At 39.8% G+C, this 27,776-nt stretch overlaps 1 protein-coding gene across 5 annotated transcripts; it reads right to left on the bottom strand.

Moving 5' to 3' along the window:
* Positions 1-318: 318 nt before the first annotated feature.
* On the bottom strand, positions 319-27,776 carry LOC147340457 (casein kinase I). 5 transcript variants are annotated; one of them, XM_086386379.1, is made up of 6 exons: positions 27,170-27,776; positions 15,018-15,264; positions 5,082-5,207; positions 2,537-2,657; positions 1,799-2,267; positions 319-1,569 (listed from the first exon to the last, which is right to left on the bottom strand). In XM_086386379.1, the coding sequence occupies exon 6, from the start codon at positions 1,566-1,568 to the stop codon at positions 558-560; it is 1,011 nt and encodes a 336-aa protein (XP_086242505.1). In that variant the 5' UTR covers position 1,569; positions 1,799-2,267; positions 2,537-2,657; positions 5,082-5,207; positions 15,018-15,264; positions 27,170-27,776; the 3' UTR covers positions 319-557. The 5 variants fall into 4 exon arrangements, with proteins under 5 accessions (XP_086242506.1, XP_086242505.1, XP_086242508.1 ...); XM_086386380.1 differs by having other exon boundaries at positions 1,799-2,367; XM_086386381.1 differs by having other exon boundaries at positions 1,799-2,367; positions 27,150-27,238.

Below are 27,776 nucleotides of genomic sequence, written 5' to 3'. Positions count from 1 at the left end.
TTTCTTAAATACCAAGAACATTAGAGAATTAATACAGAGTCCTAAGGATAATCTAGTAGTCACTAAGTTTTTCTCAAGTCTTCACTTAAGATGCTGTTATTTCTAGCACAGGTAAGCAGGCACAGTCTTCCATGCGATCAAACACTGGAATCTTTGATTGCTACCATAACAGCTGGCTTGCAAACAAGTAGCCAACCATTTTAAGAATGTTCTAAGTAAACAACTTGCAAACCCTAGGGATGGATAAACCCTCAGAATGCATTAACAATCATAGCAACTGCACAGGCTATTCTTCTGAAATGAGATCTCTCAAAGCAGTATAGTTCAAAATAAAAGATTTTAATTAAAATTGGCACAGGCACAATTTTCACACCAATTTGTGTATGTCAAGCATTTAGTGACCATTTCCAATTGAAAAAGTGAAATAGAAAACCACATGCCATGTTTCATTAACTACAGAGCCATCAACTCAGAAGACTTTCTGCTGACCACAGCCAGTTGACAGGGAAATGACTTTGCTGCTCATCTTTGGCTTATCTTCTGTTCCTCACTGAAGTTTAACAATGTTTCATTTCACTTTTGGTTTTTTCACTTTTGCCTGTGGGGGTTTGGGCCTGCTGACCCACCCCACTTGAAGAGGAAGCCTGCTGTTCTACTTTCTGTTTTAACACTATCCAATCAAATGCATAATCATGTTGGTAACTGAGCTTCCGGAAAAGCAAGCGAAAAAGCTGTCTCAGGTACCTGTAATCTGGGGCTTCCTCAAAGGACAGCCTGAGACAATGCTTTAGGTACATGGCAAATTCTATAGGAAATCCCTTACATAAAACATCAACTGGTGTGGTCATCTTCATTTCACTGATCTTTTCACATTTTTGCTTCAATGTTGCAGCCTTTAGGCCTTGCCATGGCAGGCTGCCTCTATTAAAATACATCAAAACATATCCTATTGATTCCATGTCATCTCGGCGACTCTGTTCAATACCAAGATGGGCACTGATGCTAGCACAAAAAGGAGTGCCAATGAAACTTTTACCAGATCTGTGGGGTATGTGTTGCCCTGTTCTGTTGTCTCTGTACTTCTTGGCCAAACCAAAATCAACAAGGAATAACTTCTTCCATTGTGGCCCAGTACCCATTAGGAAGTTATCTGGTTTAATGTCCCTGTGTATAAGATTTCGGGAATGCACATATTCGATTCTACTTATCATCTGATCAGCTAACATAAGTACAGTTTTCATTGAGAACCTTCTTGAACAGAAATTGAAGAGATCTTCAAGGCTGGGTCCCAAAAGATCCATCACTAGCACATTATAGTCAGTTTCCTGACCATACCACCGTATCTGGGGGACCCCAACCCCACCTTGAAGAAAATTATAGAGTTCCTTCTCATACAACAACCGCGGCTGCCTGGTATTCTGCGATTCTAATTTTACTGCCACCTGCTCGTGGTTGGTGAGGTCTATCGCCAAATAAACGTGCCCAAAGGAGCCAGAACCGATTTCCCGTATCAGTTTATATCTCCCTCCGGCAAGGACATCAGTTTTGGGTCTGCTGCTGCTCGCCATCCTGAGAGACAAAGATGGGGTTGGGGTTAAGCTCTGACACCTCTAAGGGGACGATGGACGCCCCTAGGGCTCGTCCACAGAGAAAGGCTGTGAAGGCAGGTAGGTTTTGAAACAGAAAACTCTGACTGTTTCTCAGCATTACAGGGCCCAGAATCGGCCAAGGGGAACCCGACCACCGCTACTGTCAGGTTTCTTTTCACCAGCCCACAGACTGTTGAGGGGGTTCTTACCGTTAGCAAGCTGAGCCTCTGGCTTCTGGCTTCCCGTTAACGGCCTCGCCTTCACGGCGACTTCGGGGGCTGGTACAGGTGAACCGTGAACTTACGGCGGCGATACCGCTACCACCACTGCCGCCGGCTCCCGCCAGGAAGGACAGGGGCCTGATCACTCCGCCAACGCTGCCATCTTGTTACAACGGCTGCAGCCAACAGAAAATGCCCCGAGTTCCGGGAAGGCGCTTCGTGACGCAGAGAACTCTGGGAAGGGAATCACGGGCGCTCTTAGAACGTTCAAGACAGATTATCTGCAGAGCCTTTCAAAGGCATCAGCCTGTCCTAGAAAAACAGATCTACTCCACGTCCCCCATCTACTCAGGTCACACATCTGAGCAGCTCTGATGTGGGGTTTCCTCCTCCAACGTCCAGGGGCCCTCTTCTTGCTCCAGCTTGAAGATGACCTCTGGTTTGGGAACTTGGTTCCCTGTGAACAGGACACGATACAGGATTGGGTCCAGTTAATTGGGTTTCAGGGCCTTTCAACCACGCTTCTATTTGCTCTTCAGGAAAGTAATTCCATTTCCCTGGGAATAGAGTAATAATCACAGAAGTGTAAAAGGACTGAAGTATCTCGGGCAAATCAAAGATGACACCATTACACACTTCAGATGCCCCAGAGCACTCAGCAGCTGAGAATGGAAGCAGCGTCTCTGAGGCCCCTGGCAGGGGCACAGGGCAGCTGTGCTTACTCACCCACTACGCACAGTTGGCTGTAGGTCTCCAGTGTCACATCCTGGTACAGGCACCTCTGTACAGGGTCCACGTGCGGCCACTCCTCTCTGCTCAAGTCCACAGGGACGTCCTTGAATGACCTCTGTTACAATACAGTCCCATTCGAGGTGACATGGTGAGCACCGGGGGTTGGATGGAAGAGAACTAGGAAGTTAGTTGTCTTTAATGATTTTCGTCATGATATGCTATGCTTATTAAATACCTAGTTATACCTAACATTGTGCAGGGTAAAAATACCTAAAGCTGTTAATTTCTCTTATTCATCATGTGTTAAATTCAATCAGTAAATTATTATTCAGAAATTAAGATGAAATTAGCTTTTCTAAATCTTCTAGTTCTTTTAGGAAATACCTAGAATTCATTTCTTAAACAGGTAGGTACCAGACATGCTAGGTTCTTTGGCCAGTGCTGTGTGCTAATTCGCTTCAGTCCTGTCCGACTCTTTGTAACCCCATGAACTGGAGCCCGCCAGGCTCCTCTGTCCGTGAGATTCTCCAGGCAAGAAAACTGGAGTGGGTTGCCCTTTCCTTCTCTGGGGGATCTTCTTGACCCGGGGATGGAACTCGAGTCTCCAGCATCGGCCGGAGGAATCTTTACCACTAGCGTCACCTGGGAAGGGTATCTGAGACCTCAGCAAAAACACAGTTATGCCTATTTCTCCCACCTGTTTCTCTGAGGCAAGCTAGACTTTTTCTGTCAAGCACCTACAAATTTCTCCAGCCTCTACCCGCTGCCCAATTCCAAAGTCACTTCATGTCTTTTTAGGTGTTTCTTATAATAGCACTCCACTCCCAAGTACAGAAAGCCGTTTCCTAGGACTGTTGTAACAAAGTATCACAAACCGTGTGGCTCAGAACAATAAGAATTTCTTGCCTTGCAGTTCTGAGGGCCAGAAGTCTAAAACCAAGGTGTCAACCAGGTCATGCTCTTGTTGAAGGTGCTAGGGAGGGATGTGTTCCATGCCCCTCTCCTGGTTTCTGGTGGCCTCAGGCATCTCTTGTCCTATAGACACATCACTCCAATCACACGGTCATCTACTCCTTGTGTGCCTCCACACGGTCTCTCTTGTGTGTTTGTGTGTCTCTGTGTCTGCACTTCCCTTTTTTGTAAGAAAGCCAGGCATATTGGATTAGGGCCCACCTAACGACCTCGTTCTAGATTGATTACTTCTGGAAAGACCCGACAGGTTCCTGCTGTGAGCTGTGTGCTATGCCGGGATTCGTGGTCTCTAGAGGAGAGGAATTCGATCCAGGGCAAGAGACGAGGCTTCCCCACTGGAACCTTTTGGGTAACAGAATTTTATTAAAGTATAAGAGAGAGAGAGAGAGAGAGAAAGCTGCTGACATGGACATCAGAAAGGGGCAGAAAGAATGCCCCCTTGCTAGTTTCTGGCAAGGTGTTTTATGTCTGTTAGCAAGCTTATTAATCAGATAAGAGAGACACCTCAAGGCTGAGGGAGTTTCACCAGGCCCCTCTCCCACAATATGCATTTTTGAGATAGGATGGACCAAGGTGTGTCATCCGCCGGCCATAAAACAATTGACATGAATACTGGTTTCTTGAGCCATTATCAGCCCAAGGGTTGAGAAAAGAAAAAAAAAAAAAAAGTAGTTAGTCTTAGGCAGAACCATTTTGAAGAAAGGCAGGTTCCAAAGCAAATACATGGTTTCATTAACATAGCTTAAGAAAAACTTTTCTGTAAGAAAAACATATTGGTTAGCTCAAGGCAGAACTAGGTGTCGTCAACACATATAGAGAAGAAAAAAAAAAAAAAAAAAGTCTGCCATTTACAGTTTATTTTCTCCTGCTGCTCTGGGACTTCTGGCCTTCCTCCCTGTTACCGTCTCAGGCCCTATTTTTAATTAAGGTCACATTCAGAAATAGTAGGGGTTAGGACATCAACATATTTTCTTGGATGGACACAATTTTACTCATAACAGAGTCTTCAGGAAGGAGAAAACAGAGAGAACAGGCTCCATCTTGAAAGCAGGACTCCATCTTGGGCCGGACTGTGGACTTTGAGCTATAAGCCCAGTATCTGTGGAAATGACATACCAACTGGAAAACCAGGCCCTCTGGATGGAAGAGCCCCAGGGCTCGTACCTAGACTCTCTGTTCCTGAAAGAATACCCTAATTATCTGTGTAACCGAATAGAATCATAAATTCTATTGTGCTTACTGGGGTATGACCACAGGCCTATTGGTAATTGTCCACTGTTAACTACCTAGGCTTAAGGCATATGAATCATGGGTTAATTTAGAGTGTATCTTTCCTTTGTTCAGACTAGTTTCAGGGAATTTGGGGAGGTGGGTTTGGGCGTGTACACTTAGGGTATATAAGGTTTTCAGAAAAACTGGTCAGTGTCCTTGGCTAAGAGGAGACTCTGCCTTGGGCCTGCCGGTGTAATAAACTGCACTCCACTATCTGCGTTGTCCTTCTGAGTGAGTTTGTTTCCCAGAACGCGTGGCTACAACACTCATAGAGTCACAGGGTAGCTGTGCATACCCAGTGAGAGGAGGTGGCTGTAGTTTTCAGCGTCATGTCCTGGTACAGGAACCTCTGAGCAGAGTCCAGGTGCTGCCACTCCTCTCTTCTGAAGTCCACGGTCACGTCCTCAAAGGACACTGACACCTGTAAACACAGCCCCATTTGGGGTGACCAGGTCAGCACAGGGGGATAAGGGAAAGATAGGAAATTGTTTTTAGTGATTTTTACCATAATACCCATAGGCTATGCCTTTCAGAGGCCTACTTACACGTAAGGTATAGAATGAAAATATCTAGTCATAAATTTCTGCCACCCATTGTACGTAACAGTCGTTCGTTTTTAAAAATTATACTTTTTATTTGCTATCTATTTTATACATAGTAGTGTGTATACCTGACTCAGTTTGCTGTAGAGCAGAAACTAACACAGCAGTGCAAACCAACTATACTCCAATAATAAATAAACAAACAGTGTGATTGAAAGGGGGGAAAATAATCATTTTGTCCAGGATTTGAAGTTTGTTCTACTTTGTTGCTCATGTTCATGGGAAATTTGTGTTTTATTCGTTTTTGAAGGAGGCATGTATACTTTATTAAAATGTATTTATTTATATATCCTTGGCTGTGCTGGGTCTTTGTTCCTGTGCATGGGCTTTCTCTAGTTGTGGCAAGCGGGGGCTACCATCTAGGTGTGGTGCGAGGGCGTCTCACTGCAGTGGCTTCTCTCATTGCAGAACACAGGCTCTGGAGCACACAGGCTTCAGTGGTTGGGGTGCACAGGCTCAGCAGTTTGGCTCCCGGGCTCTAGAGCGCAGCCTCAGTAGTTTTATCGCACAGGGTCACTTGAACGAGCGGCCCCTGCCTTGACAAGCGGACTCTTAACCATCGGATCAGCAAGAAAACTCAGCATCTACACTTTTTTTCCCTCAATTTACATAGCTCCCTCTACTGCTGCTTTCATTTAGTCTTCAAAAATACAGGCATTTTCTCTTGACGCCTTCCTTCTGGGTCAATTTTAACTTAATTCCATACTTGTCGGAAAACGTACTCTGTCTGATTTCAACATATGGTCTATCTAGAAGAATGTTTCATGTGTCCCCAGAAAAGAATGTGTGTTCAGCCAAGGATGGGTGCGGTGTTCTCTAATATAGAAGTCAACTTGGTCACTTTACTCATTTGTCCTCTACTTGTTCAACCAGTTCTTTGTCGACTTTTTGGTGAAAATGGAAACAGAGATGTTAGAAATTTATATTGCTATGCAAAGGAACTAGAATACACAAAGCAGAGATTAGCATGGAGGATTTCTATTATGTAATGTTAAGACTTACTGTAACGCTACAGTAATTCAGACAGTGTGGTATGGATGTAAGTACAGACACACATATTAATGAAACAGAATAGAGGGTCTAAAAAGCGGATTTGCACACATATGGACAACTGTTTTATGAAAAAAGTGACAAAGTACTTCAATGGGGAAAAGGAAAGCCTGTTTTAAAAACTGTGCTGGAACAAATAGATAAACATTTTGGAGGAGAAAGCAAACCGTGATCCACACCACACACCATATACAAAAATTAACTTAAGTGTTCTCACCGCACACACAAACACACACACCCACACACAAAGTAACTCTGTGAGGTGAAGAATGTGCTGACGAACTTGACTGTGGTATGAAAACAGACATACAGATCAATGGGACGGAGGAGAAAATCCAGAAATAAACCCACACATTGATGGTCAATTGATTTTTACCAAAGGAGCCAAGAATATGAAAAGGGAAAGGACAGTCTCTTCAATTAATGGTTTGGCAAAACTGGACAGCCACATGCAATAGAATGAAACTGGAGCGCTCTCTTACACCACACATCAAAGTTAACTGAAAATGGATTAAAGACTTGACCATAAGACCCCAAACCATACAACTTCTGATGAAACCAAAGGTGGTAAGCTCCTAGACGTAACTGGTGGAGATAAATTATTGGATTTGACACCAATATCAAAGGCAACGAAAGCAAAAATAAACGAGTGGGAATATACCAAACTAAAAAGTTTATGCACAGCAATTGAGACCTTCCACAAAATGACAAGGCAGCTTACTGAATGGGAAAAATATTTGCAAATTGTATGTCTGATATGTGGTTAAAATCCAAAATATGTGGGGCTTCCCTGATGATTCAGATGACAAAGAGTCTGCCCGCAATGCAGGACACCCTGCTTAGATCCCTGGGTCGGGAAGATCCCCTGGAGAAGGAAATGGATTTAAGGAAATAGAATTCAAATCCACAGATTTAAAATCTGTGCCTTGGGTTGACAACACTTCAACACACCAAGAGAGATAACCAGGCATTCTGTGCCATCTGGGGGGATGAATTAACAAGCATTCAATACCACTTCTGAAGTACATTTGACTAAAATTCGAATCTGTTTTGATCAAGCCTCTAAAATTCTCAGTTCATATTAACGTATGGACATGGGAACTATGAAATAACACCACAAGAATACAATTAGGAAATTCCAAAAGGTGGAACATAGTTCACGGCAAATGGCCAGGTTGCTTCAACAAAAACATAGCCAGGGGTAGAGCCCATTATATCAGTTCCGGATTAAAAGGGACTTGAGAGATTATTGGGAGACTATCCTCCACAAATCTCATATTTCTGTATATCTTTCAAGCAGACCAAAGATTGCCTTTTTTCCAAACTATCTTTTTGAATATTTATATAGTGAACAGCCTCAAAAGATAGAGCCTCCCTCTCCAGAGCAAAGGGCAAGTTACACTGGAAATTATGCTCAAGACACTTCTTCCTCAAGGCAAGGATCAGGCAGGCTTACTAGCCTTTATGAAAGAGTCGACACCCATAAGCTAGGGGTGCTTCACCTATAACGGAACCTACTGCACACGCAGGATTTATCTGGCCTTCTGCAACACCCTGTGGGGACTGAGGCTTAGGGAACTCGTGGAAATGTTGATACTCTGGCTGCCACTAACGCTGTGAGTATTCCAGTCCTTTGTCTCTCACCCAGGAGACTCATGTTTTCTACCAGCAGGCATAACACCATGGCCAGCTAACTCGTTAGCTTTCACGGAGGATAAAACAGTAGACCCTATGCCTCAACTACGGAAGCCCACACACCTAGAGCCTGTTTTGGCAACAAAAGAAGCCTCCACGGTAAGTCCGCACACAACAACGAAGAGATGCCCCTGCTCGCTAGAGCTAGAGCGATGCCTACACGCCAACGAACACCCAGCACAGACAAAATTAATAAAATAAAAAAAAATAAATAAACGAACCCATACCTGCCAACATCTTGACTTTAGCCCAATGGGAGCCATTTAGGACTTCACAACTACAAGACTAACATTTTGTGTTGTTTTAAGCCAATGAGTTTATGGCAGTTTGTTACAGGAATGATAGAAAACGGACAGAGGCAAATTCAGGAGATTTGAGAGAAGTCTCTGGAATCAGTAGTGGAAATCTTGATCAAATTGTACGGTCAATAAACGGTCGTCCACTTTACTGCCAGTCAGTGAGGAGGAACTGAAGAAGTTATTGCATACGAAGTACCCTGCAGTAGGTTTAAAGACAGCTGCCTCAACAGTGTTACAGTTAGTCTTAACTCTTCCAGGTAGGGGGCTTCCTCAGCAAACTGTGGTCAGTCTCAAGTGTAACTTATTGTACACACTCTCAAGCCTCTTATTGCAACAACTAGTACAGGCATACCTCAGGGATATTGTGGGTATTCCAGACCACCACAATGAAGTGAATATTGCAATAAAGCGAGACACAAATTTTTGGTTTCTGAATGCATGTAAAAGTAGCCTTCATATCGTATTGTAGTCTACTAAGTGTTCAACAGCATTGTATGTTAAAAACAATGTAAATTAATTAATTAAAAACTTTATTCTTTAAGGGCTTCACAGGTGGCTGAATGATAAAGAATCCACCTGCCAGCAGAGGAGACGCAAGAGACGGTGTGTCGATCCCTGGGTCGGGAAGATCCTCTGGAGGAGGAAATGGTAACCCTCTCCAGTATTCTTGCATGGATAATCACATGTACAGAGGAGCCTGGCAGGTTCATAGTGTTGCAAAGAGTCAAACATAACTGAGCGCAGCAGAGCACTTATGCCTAAATGAAGCTAACCATCATCTGAGTCTTAGGTGAGTCAGAATCATTTTGCTGACGGAAGGTCCTGCCTTGATGATGATGGCTACTGGTTGATCAGGATGGTTTTTGCTGAAGGTTGAGGTGGCTGTGGCAATTTCTTAAAATAAGACAGAAATGAAGTTTGCCTCACTGACTCTTCTTTTCACGAACGACTTCTCTGCAGCATCTGATACTCTTTTGTAAAATTTATTTTTGTTTTGAAGGATAATTGCTTTACAGAATTTTGCTGTTTTCTGTGCTGACCTGCACTACCAAAAGAGTTCCTTAAGGCAGAAGGCAAATGATGCCAGATGGAAATCTACATCTACACAAAGGAATGAAGAGCATCAAAAATGGTAACTACATGGGTAAATATAAATATTGATTTCATTGTTTGGATCTTTTTAAAAGGTCATCAACTGTTTAAAATTAGAATATCAATGAGTCATGCCATTTATAACATACTCAAATTTAAATATATGACAACTATAGCACAAAATGTGGGAAAGGACATGGAAGTATGTTGTTGTAAGGTTCTTGAATTATACATAAAATGGCATAATGTCAAGATGTTAAATTGTAATAAGCTAATGATATCAACACTATAAACCCTAAAGCAACCACTAAAATAAAACAAGGAAGTATTAAAGCTCTTAAACATAACAAAGAATACAAAATGGAATCATAAAAAATAATTAATTTAAAATAAGACAGAAATAAAGGGGGTAGGACCAAGGAATTGATAGAACAAATAGAAAACAAATAGCCATATGGTAGATTTAAACACAACCACATCTATAATCTTATTATATGTAAGTGGAAAATAGATTTTCAAGTGGGTAAAAAAAAGCAAGAAATCCACTTTAAATATAAAAGACAAGATTAGGTTAAAAGTAGAAGGATGGCAAAACATGTATTAGGCTTTGCCAGAGGGAAGGGATATTTAGGGAGTTTGGTATGGACCTGTACACACGGTTTGATTTAAAATCAATAATCAGTAAGAGCCTACTGTAGAGCACATGGAACTCTGCTCATTACGTGGCAGCTTGGATGGGAGGGGAGCTTTGGGGAGAATGGATACATGTATATGTATGGCTGAGTCCCTCCGCTGTTCACTTGAAACTATCACAAGATGGCTAATCAGCTATACCTCAATACAAAATAAAAAGGATTTTTTAAAAAACTTTGAACTTCAAATTTTAGAATCATCTTAGTCAATTTCTACAGAAAAGCATAGTGTACCATGCTGGAGAAGGCAATGGCAACCCACTCCAGTACTCTTGCCTGGACAATCCATGGGTGGAGGAGCCTGGTAGGCTGCAGTCCATGGGGTCACTAAGCATTGGACACGACTGAAGCGACTCAGCAGCAGCAGAAGCAGCAGCCAAATACAGAGGAGTTACATCCAATGGATCCAGGTTGGACACAGGCAAACCAGACGATGACGATGACGATGACAGAAAACACTCATATGGTTCTTACTACATGCTATGTACTTAAATAGCTTTTAGGACATGCCAGGCACTGTTCTAAGTGACACAGAAGTATGTACACACATACAACAACAACAACCTGGTACATTAGCCAAGGATTTCTCTTGGGTATTTTCTAGAAGAGTTTCCTCATATGGTCTACACATGCTTTGATGAAGAAAGCTAAAATGTTTCCAAAGATATTGTACCAGTTTACACTGCCACCAGCAGTTTATGGACTCCTGATATGAGCAACTATATGTACTGAGTTGAGTATATGAGCTACTGATATATGAGTATATATGAGTATATGAGCTACTGATACAGACCCTTATCCTTGCTAACAGTTGTCATTGTCAGGCTTCTTAAGTTTAGCCATTCTGGTGGAGGTATGGTAGGATTACATTGTGGTTTCACTTTTGCATTTCCCTGATTTCCCTGAGTACCATCTCACGTGTTACTAGCCATTTGGATTTCCTCCTTTGTTACACACCTATTCAAATAACCTCTCTGCCTACAGGGTCATCTGCTTTTTCTTATTGTTCTGCTGTTCTTTATACATCCTGGGTACAAGTCCTCTGTTGTCTGTCTCTTCTTCCACTCTGCGGCTTGTGATTTTCTTTTCAATGGAAATAAGTTATCATAAAAGTCAGGAGAGTACCTGACTTTGGAAGTAGGGGAATTCTGGAATGCTAACTATGGACATTTTCTAGACCGTCATAGTGAAAAATTACTGAGCTGTACATGTTGGTTTTGCACGCTTTTCTGGACATACGTTATATTTCACAACAAAAATATTTTTTAAAAGATAGGCTGAATCTAGGACCCACTAACTCCATCCCTATGTATACAGTCAAGAGAGGGTGGACACACATACATGACATGAACAAAAATGTTCATGGCAGCATGGTTTATAACTCATTTTCTATTTTACCAAACGATTTAAAATTACCAAAAACTGATAAGAATTTGTCTTGTGGGCTACCTTTCCTGAACTAAAAAAAGAAAAAATAACAGTGTGCTCTCAACTGCTTTTACTTACATAAAGAAATTCACGCCGAGAAAACTAACTTGGTTATATGTATTAAAGAGAGGTGAACAGCGAGTTCCCTGGTGGTCCAGTGGTTAAGACTCTATGCTTCCACTCACTGCAGGGGGTGTGGGTTCAGTCCCTGGTCAGGGGACTAAGATCCCACATGCCCCACCATGGTGCAGCCAAAAACTAAATAAAAATTAAAAATAAAGAGAAGTGAATAGACAGGAAAAAGATAAGAGAATTTAGACTGTATATAGCTTTTCATATTTTAAAATTTTATATATATTTAAAATTTTTATTTTTGAGCCATCTGACTGTATTATCATTTAAAAATTAAATTTAAAAACTATTACTAATATAAGAGTGATAAGATACTAAACAAAAATCCTGAAAAGAAAAAGAGTTATCTAAAACAAAAACATGGGCTTCCCTGGTGGCTCAGTGGTAAATTCACCTGCCACTGCAGGAGACATGGGTTCAAACCCTGGTCCAGGAAGATTTCACATGCCACAAAGCAACTAAGCCCATATGCCACAACTGTTGAGCCTGTGCTCTAGAGCCCAGGAACTGCGGCTACTGAAGCCCATGTGCCCTAGAGCCCCTCCTCCACAGCAAGAGAAGCCACTGCAATGACAAGCCCGAGCACTGCAAGTAGAGAGTAGCCCCTACTCACTGCAACTAGAGAAAGCCCTCATGAAGCAACGAAGACCCAACACAGCCTAAACAAATAAATAAATGAAATTATATATAAAAAACATATGTACAGTTGTTATCATAACAGATGCCATCTTGGGCCTCCTCACTGATCCTGCCTAGGGCTGTACCATGTAGTAAGTCTCTTCTCTGTCACCAAGGGCTTTGTATTAATAGTTAATAGATATTGCTTAATGATCATTAGATCTTGTGGCCTCTAGGCTCTATTAGTCTTTAAATAATAATGAAGACCTTCACTGAGGTATTCCCAGTGCCCATAAGACTAGTTGCCCATTCATAAAGCTTGACTTAGGAATGCACTTGCTGTTTCCAAGCACGTACCCACCCCCCAGACCCTAGGTTAACTGTGAAACTGTCCCAATCATCCCTCAGCTGTGTAGGAGGCAGCTGTGAATGCTTCTGGTTCATTGGCCCCCTGATCTCACCCTGTGAGTAAGTTACCTATAACCATAAACTGATCCATTGATTATATGGAGTTGCCTGCCTCATTTTTCAGTCTCAAGATACCATTCCAGTATCTTGAGTATCCCTCCATCTTCCAAAAATATAGAACAGCATTAATGAGAGACACAGAAGATGATTTGGGAGATAAAGTTTTTTAAAAAAACTTCTAGGAAGGAGAGCAAAAGAGAAAGAAATGGAAATCGGTAGAGCAAAGAATTTAAAATATGGAGGCTCAACAACTGAAATAAGAGATTTTTTGAAAAGCAGAAAAAAATGTGTGTGTGAGTGGGAAAAAGACTAGACTGGAAACAGATTTGTAAAATTCTACACATAAATGATTTCCAGCCTAGAATTCTACACTCAGCCAAAAAGATAAATTTATTATCAGGGTCAAATAAACATACTTCCATGGTATTTATTACTTTTTTATTTCTGTAAATGTATTTATACAATTATATATATTACATAAATACATTTTACGTGACATTTTCAGATATGCAAAGCTTCATAAAGTTCTCTTGTCATGCATCCATTTTCAAGGATATACTGAAGGAAGTACCCCACCCTCCAAATTAGGGGGTAAACCAAGAAAGAGGAAGACACAGGATCTAGGAAACAAGAAGGAAAAAAAAACAGGATTCTCAGGGAAAGGAATCTGATACAAGACAGAAGTAAAAAGGATTTCCTGATAGATGGTGGACAGAAGACACCAAAGTCATAGCTGTGTGTGAAGGCGAGAGAGCAACCAGACCAGCCTTCAGCAAGTCAACAAGGTCCAGGAGAGATTTTTTCAAAGAGAAGACACTGATACCCAGAGTTGAGATAGCACTCCCCGCTCTTACTTGCTGTGTTAACTTGGGTCAGATAGTTTTTCTCTATGCCCCAGTTTCCCCTTGGAGAAGGAAATGGCAATCCACTTCAGCATTCTTGCCTGGAAAATTTCATGGACAGGGGAGCCTGGGGGGGCTACAGTCCATGGGGCTGCAAAGAGTTGGATACGACTCAGCAACTAAACAACAAACAACAACAGTTTCCCCTTCTATAAAATGAGAATAACAATGGTACCTACTTCTCCAGATTGTAACGAAGATGAGTTAGTAGATAGAGTGTATGTGTAACAGTGCTGGGCTCATAGTAAACACGGTATGAGTATTTATAAGTAATGTCGCTATGTGTGTGTCCGACTCTTTGCAACCCCATGGACTGTAGCCCACCCAGCTCCTCTGTCTGTGGGATTCTCAAGGCAAGAATACTGGAGTGGGTTGCCAGTCCCTTCTCCAGGGGATCTTCCCGACTGGGGAATTGAACCTGAGTCTCACATTGCAGGTAGATCCTTTAACTGAATATACAGAGAGGAGATTTAACTAACTAGAAAGAATTTGGCGTTGAATTATTGATATGTATATAGTAAAGCAAAGAAATGATCAATCCATTAATTCCAGGGAACAGTAAAAGTTGTGAAGAAATAGTAAGCAGGGATACTACACAACTCAACTATAAACAGTCACAATAATAAACACAACAGATCTAATCAGAACAGTGATAAGTAGAGGCAAATGTGCATATGAGTGGAGGTGCGTGAAAAGCTAAATCTCTACCTTACATAGTGGAAAGTCAGTAGATAATGTTCAAAACTAAAAAGAAATCCATTAAAAAGTTTAAGAGAGCTTGCTTCTAGAGAGCTGGAATCTGGGAGAAACAAAGCAGAGAAGAGTCATTGTTTTAAGAAGACTTTGACAACTATTTGGCACCTTTTGTCACTTATGGATAAACTAGAAACTAATTTCAAATTACAAAGTGGCAAAAAATATTCACAGAAATACTGGGTTAACCAAAAAGTTCGTTTGAGTTTTTTCCATAACGTCGTACAGAAAACCCCAAACAAAGTTTTTGGCCAACCCAATATATAAGAATGATAAAGGTTATTAACCTTACTCTTAAAAAAAAACTCTGTAAAAATCCATAAGCTAATATAAATATATCAACAATGGACAGAAGGAAATTCACATAAATAAAGAAGCAATAAAAATCCCCTGATTATGCTGCCTGATTTAAAAAAAAAAGTCATACAAATTAAAATAGTGAGATATTATCTTTCATTCTGGAGAATTTCTGTCCCTGGGTGCCTCTTCCTACTCCTTACCTCACAGGAATTGTCACATCCCCCTGTACTCAGGGTCGGAGACGGCCCAGCAGCACTCCGATTGCCTGGCATCTTTCTGCTGGGCTTTACCCGCAGGTTCTCTTGCTGACAACTCTGCTCTTCCCAGGAACCTGAGGTCAGGTGGGCACCTGTGGACTTAACCACAGCTGCTGATGCTGGATATGGAAGATCCTGTAGCCTTCACCACAGGGTCTGTCCCAAGGGCTAAGCAGAGATTCCAAGAAACCTGGAAAGACAGTGTTCACGTGGTCAGTTATTCTGCATTCACCCCACAAGTGCTTCCTGAGAACACCAAAGTATTGTTTATGGCACTGAATACTGTGGAGTAGACAGTCACATCAACCTGTTCAACCTATTCAACCTATTCACATCAACCTATTCAAGTCATTCATCAAAAGGGAATATGAGTGTGACCATGAGACTCAGACTAAAATTAACAAAAGCTTCATTTCTAGCTCTGTCATCCTTTAGCTATATGAATATGAAAATGTTTCTTCAGGTTTTCTTTTCCCCAAAACAAATCAAAAATATTTATTTCAAGGGACTGTGAGAATTAAATGAGTTGATGTTTTTAAGCAACTCAGCAACAGACTGGCCCAGATAAATACTTAATTCATATTAGCAAGTATGGTTATTACAAGGAATCATGTAATATGCAGAAGGAGGTATCTCATTTAATGTGCACATCAATCCCATTACTTATGTACTGCTGTAATTATTATTATCTCACAGTATGCATATAGAGGAGAAGGAAATGGCAACCCACTCCAGTATTCTTGCCTAGAGAATCCCGTGGACAGAGGAGCCTGGTGGGCTACAGTCCATGGGGTCACAAAGAGTCAGACACGACTGAAGTGCCGTAGCATGCATGCATGCATTGGACAAGGAAATGGCAACCCACTGCAGTATTCTTGCCTGGAGAATCCCAGGGACACAGGAGCCTGGTGGGCTGCCGTCTATGGGGTCGCACAGAGTTGGACATGACTGAAGTGGCTTAGCAGCAGCAGCAGCAGCATGCATACAGAAACAGAGGTTTAGTGATGTTAAATTGAAGTCAGTCTACCTGGCTTCAAAGTTCACATTCTCAATGGTGTACCACATGGTACCTTATATGTGGGAGGCTCAAAATAAACATGGTTCTATTATTAAATAGATGTTGAAAACATGATTATAATTTGGAAAAAAATGTTAAGTAAAGTTTCTTAAGACAGAAGATATACGCCATAAGGAAATTATTAACAGTCTGGGACTAAAATTTTTAATTGCCACAAAAACATCCAGAGGTAAAAACTGTTTCTCCTGTTGAGGAAACTAGGGAGGGGAAGTTGTCTCCGTGTCCAAGCTGAGATACAATTTCATTATGATCAACTAATCCAGGCACTATAGATTTAGTCATTCTTGTTGGAGAAGGGTAAATATCACATAAACTGAGGAGGAACTTAAGACAAGAGAAGTTAAGAAATGAGATGAAAAAGAAACAGGAAAGCATACAAAATAAAAAGCAAAATAAAATAAAAAGTATGAATAGGTTAAATTTTAAACATGTAAAGATGACGTTGTTTCAGAGAAAGAGAGAATATGCTTTCTTTTCTTCTGCCTGTAGAACTTTTTACAAAATTCTATCAAATAACTTGGCCACAAAAAAACCTGGTAGATGTCTGAATGTTGGGAATGGACAGGCTGCATCCTTGATTATAGTATAAGATGTTCAATATCATAATGCCTTAGGAAATGCAATCAAAACCAAAAATGTTCTATTCATTAGCAAACCATTTCATATACACTAGGATGGCTAAAAAAAAAGACAGTAACTAATGTTGGTGAGATGTGAATAAATTTGAGCTCTCAGACAGTACTGGTAAAATTTTAAAAAGGTACAGCCACTCTGAAAAATACGTTGGCAGTTCCTCAAAATGCTACCCATATAGAGTCATCGTATGACCCAGCAGTTCTACTCCTAGTAGCTACCAAGAGAAATGAAAGCCCATGTCCACTCCAAAACTTGTGCACAAATATTCACAGCAGTATTATTCATAGTAGCCAAAAAGTGGAAACCATTTAAATGTCGACCAACTGATGAACAGATAAACAAAATTTGGTGTGTGCATACAATGGAGTATTATTTGGCAATAAAAAAAAAGTACCGAGGAGGAGCTAAGATGGCAGAGGAATAGGACGGGGAGAACACTTTCTCCCCAACAAATTCATCAAAAGAACATTTAAACGCCGAGTAAATGCCACAAAACAACTTCTGAATGCCGGCAGAGGACATCAGGCACCCAGAAAAGCAACCCATTGTCTTCGAAAGGAGTGGTGAAACTTTTCATCTTTAACCTAAATGTTTTATCAATGGTGCTGTATAGAAGGAGAAGTTTGAGACTACTGTAAAAATAAGACCGCCAACTGGAAGCAGGAGGCTTAAGTCCAAACCCTGACTCCAAGGAACATTAATTGACAAGAGCTCATCAAACGCCTCCATACCTACACTGAAACCAAGCACCACACAAGGGCCACCAAGTTCCAGGGCAAGACATACCAAGCAAATTCTCCAGCAACACAGGAACACAGCCCTGGCTCCAAGATACAGGCTGCCCAAAGTCACCCCAAAACCATAGACATCTCATAACTCATTACTGGACGCTTCATTGCACTCCAGAGAGAAGAAATCCAGCTCCACCCACCAGAACACCGACACCAGCTTCCCTAACCAAGAAACCTTGACAAGCCACCTGTACAAACCCACACACAGTGAGGAAACGCCACAATAAAGAGAACTCCACAAACTGCCAAACTCAGCAATTTAAACAAGATGGAGAGACAGAGGAATACCCAGCAGGTAAAGGAACAGGATAAATGCCCACCAAACCAAACAAAAGAGGAAGAGATAAGGAATCTACCTGATAAAGAATTCCAAATAATGATAGTGAAATTGATCCAAAATCTTGAAATCAAAATGGAATCACAGATAAATAGCCTGGAGACAAGGATTGAGAAGATGCAAGAAAGGTTTAACAAGGAGAAATAAAAAAGAGTCAATATATAATGAATAATGCAATAAATGAGATAAAAAACACTCTGGAGGCAATACATAGTAGAATAACAGAGGCAGAAGATAGGATTAGTGAATTAGAAGACAGAATGGTAGAAATAAATGAATCAGAGAGGAAAAAAGAAAAACGAATTAAAAGAAATGAGGACAATCTCAGAGACCTCCAGGACAATATTAAACACTACAACATTCGAATCATAGGGGTCCCAGAAGAAGAAGACAAAAAGAAAGACCATGAGAAAATACTTGAGGAGATAATAGTTGAAAACTTCCCTAAAATGGGGAAGGACATAATCACTCAAGTCCAAGAAACCCAAAGAGTCCCAAACAGGATAAACCCAAGGCGAAACACCCCAAGACACATATTAATCAAATTAACAAAGATCAAACACAAAGAACAAATATTAAAAGCAGCAAGGGAAAAACAACAAATAACACACAAGGGAATTCCCATAAGGATAACAGCTGATCTTTCAATAGAAACTCTTGAAGCCAGGAGGGAATGGCAGGACATACTTAAAGTGATGAAAGAAAATAACCTACAGCCCAGATTATTGTACCCAGCAAGGATCTCATTCAAATATGAAGGAGAAATCAAAAGCTTTACAGACAAGCAAAAGCTGGGAGAATTCAGCACCAGAAAACCAGCTCTCCAACAAATACTAAAGGATATTCTCTAGACAGGAAACACAAAAAGGGTGTATAAATTTGAACCCAAAACAATAAAGTAAATGGCAACAGGATCATACTTATCAATAATTACCTTAAACGTAAATGGGTTGATTGCCCCAACCAAAAGACAAAGACTGGCTGAATGGATACAAAAACAAGACCCCTGTATATGTTGTCTACAAGAGACCCACCTCAAAACAGAGGACACATACAGACTGAAAGTGAAGGGCTGGAAAAAGATTTTCCATGCAAATAGGGACCAAAAGAAAGCAGGAGTAGCAATACTCATATCAGATAAAATAGACTTTAAAACAAAGGCTGTGAAAAGAGACAAATGACACTACATAATGATCAAAGGACCAATCCAAGAAGAAAATATAACAATTATAAATATATATGCACCCAACGTAGGAGCACCGCAATATGTAAGACAAATGCTAACAAGTATGAAAGGAGAAGTTAACAATAACACAATAATAGTGGGAGACTTTAATACCCCACTCACACCTATGGATAGATCAACTAAACAGAACATTAACAAGGAAACACAAACTTTAAATGATACAATAGACCAGTTAGACCTAATTGATATCTATAGGACATTTTATCCCAAAACAATGAATTTCACCTTTTTCTCAAGTGCACACGGAACCGTCTCCAGGACAGATCACATCCTGGGCCATAAATCTAGCCTTGGTAAATTCAGAAAAACTGAAATCATTCCAAGCATCTTTTCTGACCACAATGCAGTAAGATTAGATCTCAATTATAGGAGAAAAACTATTAAAAATTCCAACATATGGAGGCTGAACAACACGCTGCTGAATAACCAACAAATCACAGAAGAAATCAAAAAAGAAATAAAAATTTCCATAGAAATGAATGAAAATGAAAATACAACAACCCAAAGCCTGTGGGACACTGTAAAAGCAGTCCTAAGGGGAAAGTTCATACCAGTACAGGCATACCTCAAGAAACAAGAAAAAAGTCAAATAAATAACCTAACTCTACACCTAAAGCAACTAGAAAAGGAAGAAATGAAGAATCCCAGGGTTAGTAGAAGGAAAGAAATCTTAAAAATCAGGGCAGAAATAAACGCAAAAGAAACAAAAGAGGCCATAGCAAAAATCGACAAAGCCAAAAGCTGGTTCTTTGAAAGGATAAATAAAATTGACAAACCATTAGCCAGATTCATCAAGAAACAAAGGGAGAAAAGTTAAATCAATAAAATTAGAAATGAAAATGGAGACATCACAACAGACAACACAGAAATACAAAAGATCATGAGAGACTACTATCAACAATTATATGGCAATAAAATGGACAACATGGAAGAAATGGACAAATTCTTAGAAAAGTACAACTTTTCAAAACTGGACCAGGAAGAAATAGAAAATCTTAACAGACCCATCACAAGCACAGAAATTGAAACTGTAATCAGAAATCTTCCAGCAAACAAAAGCCCAGGTCCAGACGGCTTCACAGCTGAATTCTACCAAAAATTTAGAGAAGAGCTAACACCTATCCTACTCAAACTCTTCCAGAAAATCGCAGAGGAAGGTAAACTTCCAAACTCATTCTAGGAGGCCACCATCACCCTAATACCAAAACCTGACAAAGATGCCACAAAAAAAGAAAACTACAGGCCAATATGATTGATGAACATAGATGCAAAAATCCTTAACAAAATTCTAGCAATCAGAATCCAACAACACATTAAAAAGATCGTACACCACGACCAAGTCGGCTTTATCCCAGGGATGCAAGGATTCTTCAATATCCGCAAATCAATCAGTGTAATACACCACATTAACAAATTGAAAAATAAAAACCACATGATTATCTCAATAGATGCAGAGAAAGCCCTTGACAAAATTCAACATCCATTTATGATAAAAACTCTCCAGAAAGCAGGAATAGAAGGAACATGCCTCAACATAATAAAAGCTATATATGACAAACCCACAGCAAACATTATCCTCAATGGTGAAAAATTGAAAGCATTTCCTCTAAAGTCAGGAACAAGACAAGGGTGCCCACTTTCACCATTACTGTTCAACATAGTTTTGGAAGTTTTGGCCACAGCAATCAGAGCAGAAAAAGAAATAAAAGGAATCCAAATTGGAAAAGAAGAAGTAAAACTCTCACGGCTTACAGATGACATGATCCTCTACTTAGAAAACCCTAAAGACTCCACCAGAAAATTACTAGAACTAATCAGTGAATATAGTAAAGTTGCAGGATATAAAACCAACACACAGAAGTCCCTTACATTCCTATACACTAATAATGAGAAAATAGAAAGAGAAATTAAGGAAACAATTCCATTCACCATTGCAACGAAAAGAATAAAATACTTAGGAATATATCTACCTAAAGAAACTAAAGACCTATATATAGAAAACTATAAAACACTGGTGAAAGAAATCAAAGAGGACACTAATAGATGGAGAAATATACCATGTTCATGGATTGGAAGAATCAGTATAGTGAAAATGAATATACTACCCAAAGCAATTTATAGATTCAATGCAATCCCTATCAAGCTACCAACAGTATTCTTCACAGAGCTAGAACAAATAACTTCACAATTTGTATGGAAATACAGAAAACCTCAAATAGCCAAAGCTATCTTGAGAAAGAAGAATGGAACTGGAGGAATCAACCTGCCTGACTTCAGGCTCTACTACAAAGCCACAGTCATAAAGACAGTATGGTACTGGCACAAAGACAGAAATATAGATCAATGGAACAAAACAGAAAGCCCAGAGATAAATCCACGCACATATGGACACCTTATCTTTGACAAAGCAGGCAAGAATATACAATGGATTAAAGACAATCTCTTTAACAAGTGGTGCTTGGAAAACTGGTCAGCCACTTGCAAAAGAATGAAACTAGAGCACATTCTAACACCATACACAAAAATAAACTCAAAATGGATTGAAGATCTAAACGTAAGACCAGAAACTATAAAACTCCTAGAGGAGAACATAGGCAAAACACTCTCTGACATACATCACAGCAGGATCCTCTATGACCCACCTCCCAGAATACTGGAAATAAAAGCAAAAATAAACAAATGGGACATAATTAAACTTAAAAGCTTCTGCACAACAAAGGAAACTATTAGCAAGGTGAAAAGACAGCCTTCAGAATGGAAGAAAATAATAGCAAATGAAGCAACAGACAACCAACTAATCTCAAAAATATACAAGCAACTCCTACAGCTCAATTCCAGAAAAATAAATGACCCAATCAAAAAATGGGCCAAAGTACTAAATAGACATTTCTCCAAAGAAGACATGCAGATGGCTAACAAACACATGAAAAGATACTCAACATCACTCATTATCAGAGAAATGCAAATCAAAACCACTATGAGGTACCATTTCATGCCAGTCAGAATGGCTGTGATCCAAAAGTCTACAAGCAATAAATGCTGGAGAGGGTGTGGAGAAAAGGGAACCCTCTTACACTGTTGGTGGGAATGCAAACTAGTACAGCCACTATGGAGAACAGTGTGGACATTCCTTAAAAAACTGGAACTAGAACTGCCTTATGATCCAGCAATCCCATTGCTGGGCATACACACTGAGGAAACCAGAAGGGAAAGAGACACGTGTACCCCAATGTTCATCGCAGCACTGTTTATAACAGCCAGGACATGGAAGCAACCTAGATGTCCATCAGCAGATGAATGGATAAGAAAGCTGTGGTACATATACACAATGGAGTATTACTCAGCCATTAAAAAGAATACATTTGAATCAGTTCTAATGAGGTGGATGAAACTGGAGCCTATTATACAGAGTGAAGTAAGCCAGAAAGAAAAACACCAATACAGTATACTAACGCATATATATGGAATTTAGAAAGATGGTAACAATAACCCTGTATGCGAGACAGCAAAAGAGACACAGATGTATAGAACAGTCTTTTGGACTCTGTGGGAGAGGGAGAGGGTGGGATGATTTGGGAGAATGGCATTGAAATACGTATAATATCATATATGAAACGAAAAAAAAAAAAAAAAAGAAGAAGTACCAATATATCCTATAACATAAATGAACCTTGAAATCATTATCTTAAGGGAAAGAAGTCAGTCACAAAAGACCACATATTTTATGATTCCATATATATGAAATGTCCATAATAGGCAAACACATGAGACAGAAAACTGATTAGAAGTTTCCTAGGGCTGGGGACACAGGGTGGCATGAATGATGAATGTCTGCTAATGCATGAAAAGTTTCTTTCTGGGGTACTGAAAACGTTCTAAAATTATACTGTGGTGTTGACTAAACAATTCCGTGGATGTACTAAAAGTCACTGAACCGTACACTTCAAATTGATGAATTTTAAGGTGTTGAATATATATACATGTCTCTTTTATATAACTAAATAAATCAATCTGCTTTAAAAGAAAAAGAAAGTGAAAGTCGCGCAGTCGTGTCCAACTCTTTGCGACCACGTGGACTATACAGTCCTTGGAATTCTCCAGGCCAGAATACTGAAGCGGGTAGCCTTTCCCTTCTCCAAGGGATCTCCCCAACCCAGGGATCGAACCCAGGTCTCCCACATTGCAGGCAGATTCTCAACCCGCCGAGCCACAAGGGAAAAAAAGAAAAAGAACACTTTCCTAAATAACCCAGGATCAAAGTCAGAAATCAATACAAAAGCTACAAAATTTTTACCAGAAGTCATGGAACATGCTAAAGTTGTATACGGAGTGAAATGTATATATTTAAATGGCTTTATTTTTAATTAAAAATAAATATAACAGGTGCAGATGGAGTCACCTGGAGCTTGAGCAGCTGCACGAGGGTATCAAAGACCATGCCCATGGACAAACTAAGGACAGAAGTCCAGGAGTGTATTCCATAGAGCCAGCCAAAAAACTTTAAGGTAAAGAATACAGCAAAACCAGTTACCACTAATTCAAAGAAAATAAATATTGTGAAAGATGAAAAATCTAATAGAGTGGAAAAATCTGTAGGTATACAAAAGGAATTTGCACATTTCTCAAAAGGTTTTTATCTTTAATCTCTATAGAAACAACTGATTTTTCAGCAGTGTCATAAAAATGAACCAGTTAACAGTGGTGAAGCTACAAGATTAATGGCTCAGCTGTACTACACTGGTGATGTATGAAATTGCCCCCAGAGACCAACAAAGTAAATATACAAATAAATAGAACAAAAAAGAGATACATGTGTCTTTTTCAACCCTGGTTTCCTCAGGGTATATGAGGTGGATGAACCTAGAACCTATTATAGAGAGTGAAGTGAGGTCAGCAAGAGAAAGATAAATACCATATTCTAATGCACAGAATCTAGAAAAATGGTTCTGAAGAATTTATTTACAGGGCAACAATGGAGAAACAGACATAGAGAGTAGACTTATGGACATGGGGAGAGGGGAGGAGAGGGTGAGATGTATGGAAAGAGTAACATGGAAACTTAACATTACCATATGTAAAATCGATAGCCAACAGGAATTTGCTGTATGGCTCAGGAAACTCAAACAGGGGCTCTGTATCAACCTAGAGGGGTGGGATGGGGACGGAGATGGGAGGGAGGTTCAAAAGGGAGGGGATATATGCATACCTATGGCTGATTCATGTTGAGGTTTGACAGAAAACAAAATTCTGTAAAGCAATTACCTTTCAATAAAATAATAAATAAAAAAATGAACAAGAACAAAAGAGAGCTAAGTATTCACTCTAAAACATCAGAAGTAGGAAAAAAAAAAAAAAAACAAAATTAAGCACCCCCCCCAAAGGAAAACAGTAATTAAGAAAAACCTTAAATAAATCAAATGAATATAACAGGAGTTTAAAGAAAACAAAGAGCTGGTCCTTTAAAACGACCAATGTCACAAATAACTCCCTAGCAAATGAGATAAAGAAGAGTTTAAAAACATATATATTCTCACACACACACACACACACACGCACACATATACAGAGAGAGAAGACAGAATGAGAATCATTCCCAGATAAGGCAGTGTTTCAAAGTAGTTATTGTAGGATATTATGCCTAACTGTATAGCAACATATTTTATATTGATGTGAAACAGGTGCTTACCTAGCAAAATTTAAATTAACAAAGTTAATACAGGAAAATACAGATAGAAGAGAATAATGAATGTGGAAGAGACCAGGGGGAAAAAATGACATAACAACAAATACAAATAGAAAGACTCAAAGTTAAAAAGAAAAGGCACCGTCCACAGACCTCAGGGCCTAAGGAACAACTGCAGTGAGTTCCCTGGGTTTCCTTTCCTTCGAGTGTATCACAAACAGGCCACCAGAGAAGCTTATAACTCAGAACCATCAGTAGGCACAGACAACAAAGCTCTAAGAAAAGCCTGCATCAAAAGACCAAGAAAAGAGTCTCAAGAGTCCTAACTGAACATATCCATCCTACTCCAGCCAAACACGAATAGAATACACATTCTCTTCAAGCACCTGTGTGACACTCTCCAGGGTCATAAAACAAAACTTAACAAACTGGAATCATACAGCTTATGTTCTCTGATTATAATAGCATCAAACTAGAAATCAGTAACAGGTAACAGGAAAGTCGCCAAACTTTGGAAATTAAACAATACAATTAAATAATCCATGGATCAAAGAGGAAGTCTCAAGGGAAATTAAAAAGTAATGAATAAAAATGAAAATACAACATATCACAATTTGGGATGCAGATAAAGCAGTGTTGAAAGGTAAATTTATAATCCTAAATGTTTATATTAGAAAAGAATTAAGGTATTAATCAATAAGGTAAGCTTCCAACGTAAGATACTAGAAAAAGAAGAGCAAAGAAAACCCAAAGCAATCAGAAGGAAGCAAGTAATAAATGTAAGAGTGGAAATCAATAAAATTGAAAACAGAGAAAGATCAATGAAACTAAAAGCTGGTTTGTTGAAAAGACAATGAAATTCGTAATCCTCTAGCAAGACTGACAAAGATAAAAAGAGAGAAGACACAAATTACCAATATCAGAAATGAAACAGTAGATATAACTATAGATTCTGTAGTCATTGAAAGTAAGGGAATATTACACACCGCTTTATGCACATAAATTCAATAACTTGGATGAAATAGTCCAATTTTCTCACAAAACATAGACTCCTACAATTTACCCACTATTAAATATGTAGGTACTCTGAACAGACACTAAATAGATAACCTGAATAGTTATTTAACTACTGCAGAAATTGAAGCCATAATCAAAAGCTTCCAAAAGGAAATTTCCAGGCCCAGATGGTTTCACTGGAGAATTCTACTGAACGTTAAAAGAAAAAATATCATCTACATAATCTCTTCCAGAAAATAGAAGAGGAGAGAACACTTCCTAACTCATTTATTGAGATCTGTATTATCCTAATACTAAAACCAAAGACAGGACCAAAAAAGAAAACTACAGACCAATGTCTGTCACAAACTTGGACACAAAAATCCTCAAAAAAAGCATTAATTAATAATTCTTGCAATATAAAAAAAAAGAATTACACACCACAAGCAAGTGAAGTTTATTCCAGGAATGTAAGGCTGGTTCAATATTCAAAAATCAATAAGGGGATTCCCCCATATTAACACGCTAAAGAAGAAAAATCATATAAATTCATACAGTATTGACAAAATTCAACATACTTTCACGATAAAAGCAGACACACAGACAAATAGAACATAACTAAGAATCTAGAAATAGCTGCACAAAAGTATGGCAAATTTATTTTTGACAAAGGTACAAAAGGAGTCAGTGGAGGAACTGCAGTCTTTTTAACAAACGGTGCTTAAGTAATCGAACATTCAAATATATGCACCTCGATCTAAGACTAACCGCTCCATACAAAACAACTCAAATTGGATCATGGACAGCGGAAGAAGAAATGAATAAAATCATTATCACAGTGAAGACTTAATCTCTCCTTTCTCTGTAAGAGAATAAGCAAACAAAAAAGTACAAATTTTGTACAACACAATTGACAGCTAAACAATTAAATATCATTTTCGAATTATACAAGGAACATTTATTAAAAAGTCACCAAAGACTAGGCCATGAGTCCCCTCAGATTTCAAGAAATGAGCTTCATGCAGACATTTTTCTAACCAAAGAAAACTTAGAAGTCTAGTAAAACGATTATCTTTTGTAAAATGAAAGCGCACTTCTAAATAATTCATGGACCAAAAAAAAAAAAAATCAACTCTTGGAAAACACTTAGAATATAATGCACCAAACCCTGTGGGTCTCAGAGTGAACTTTAAGACCTTAACATTGATATGAGAAAAGAGGAAAGCCTGAAAAATAAAAGGCGAATCATCCAACTATATCCAGACAACCGATTCCATCACTGACCAGACAGAATTCCCCAACACTCACCCTCCCTCGGTCCCCTTTACCTTCACACCGCTCCGGCAAAGAGCAACGGGATCCTCTTCACAACAACTATTAAACCTCGGCAGAAAACTGCAGCCGCTTCCGGTCACCACCCCTAGCACCGCCCCTTCTCGGGGTTTGGGTGGGAGGTTCACACGAAGGGGCGTGGCTCTGCACAGGCGCAAAACCACGTTCGAAGCCACAGTCAACCAACAGTCAACATGGCGATGTTACGGAGTCAATGTTTTGGGGCATTCAATGCCCCTCGGCAGCGTTGTCAGGCGGGGAATGTGGCCGCGCCCAAGTTGCGCTTCCCCGTGGGGTACGCCATGTCGGAGGAGTGTCCATTCCGTACAGAGGATGAGGAAGCCTCTACTCACGTTGCGGAGCGGTGGCGAGCAAGAATGGGGGCGTTTCTCTGGGCGGGCTTCTTGGGGAAAGAATCTTTGGCTCTGAACTCTATGGATCTGTGTAATGATGTTCAGAGAAGGTGAGAGGCCTCTGGGAAGACACAGAGATGCCAGTGGCTATTATCTCCTGGCAGATAACAGGGGATGAGAAGTCGGACTGCTTGTAGGCTTCTCCTGGAACATATCACGAGGGGCGAAAGGGAAGAAACCAGGGACCTAC

This window comes from Bos grunniens, chromosome X (assembly GCF_055505025.1).
Source record: "Bos grunniens cultivar Pamir isolate PY7600 chromosome X, Bosgru_T2T1.0, whole genome shotgun sequence".
Classification (NCBI taxonomy): Eukaryota; Metazoa; Chordata; class Mammalia; order Artiodactyla; family Bovidae; genus Bos; species Bos grunniens.
This window is presented reverse-complemented; position numbering and strand designations above follow the sequence as displayed.

Excerpts from the sequence above, each read along its gene's own strand:
- LOC147340457 (XM_086386379.1), bottom strand. The coding sequence starts at position 1,568 with ATGGCGAGCAGCAGCAGACCCAAAACTGATGTCCTTGCCGGAGGGAGA.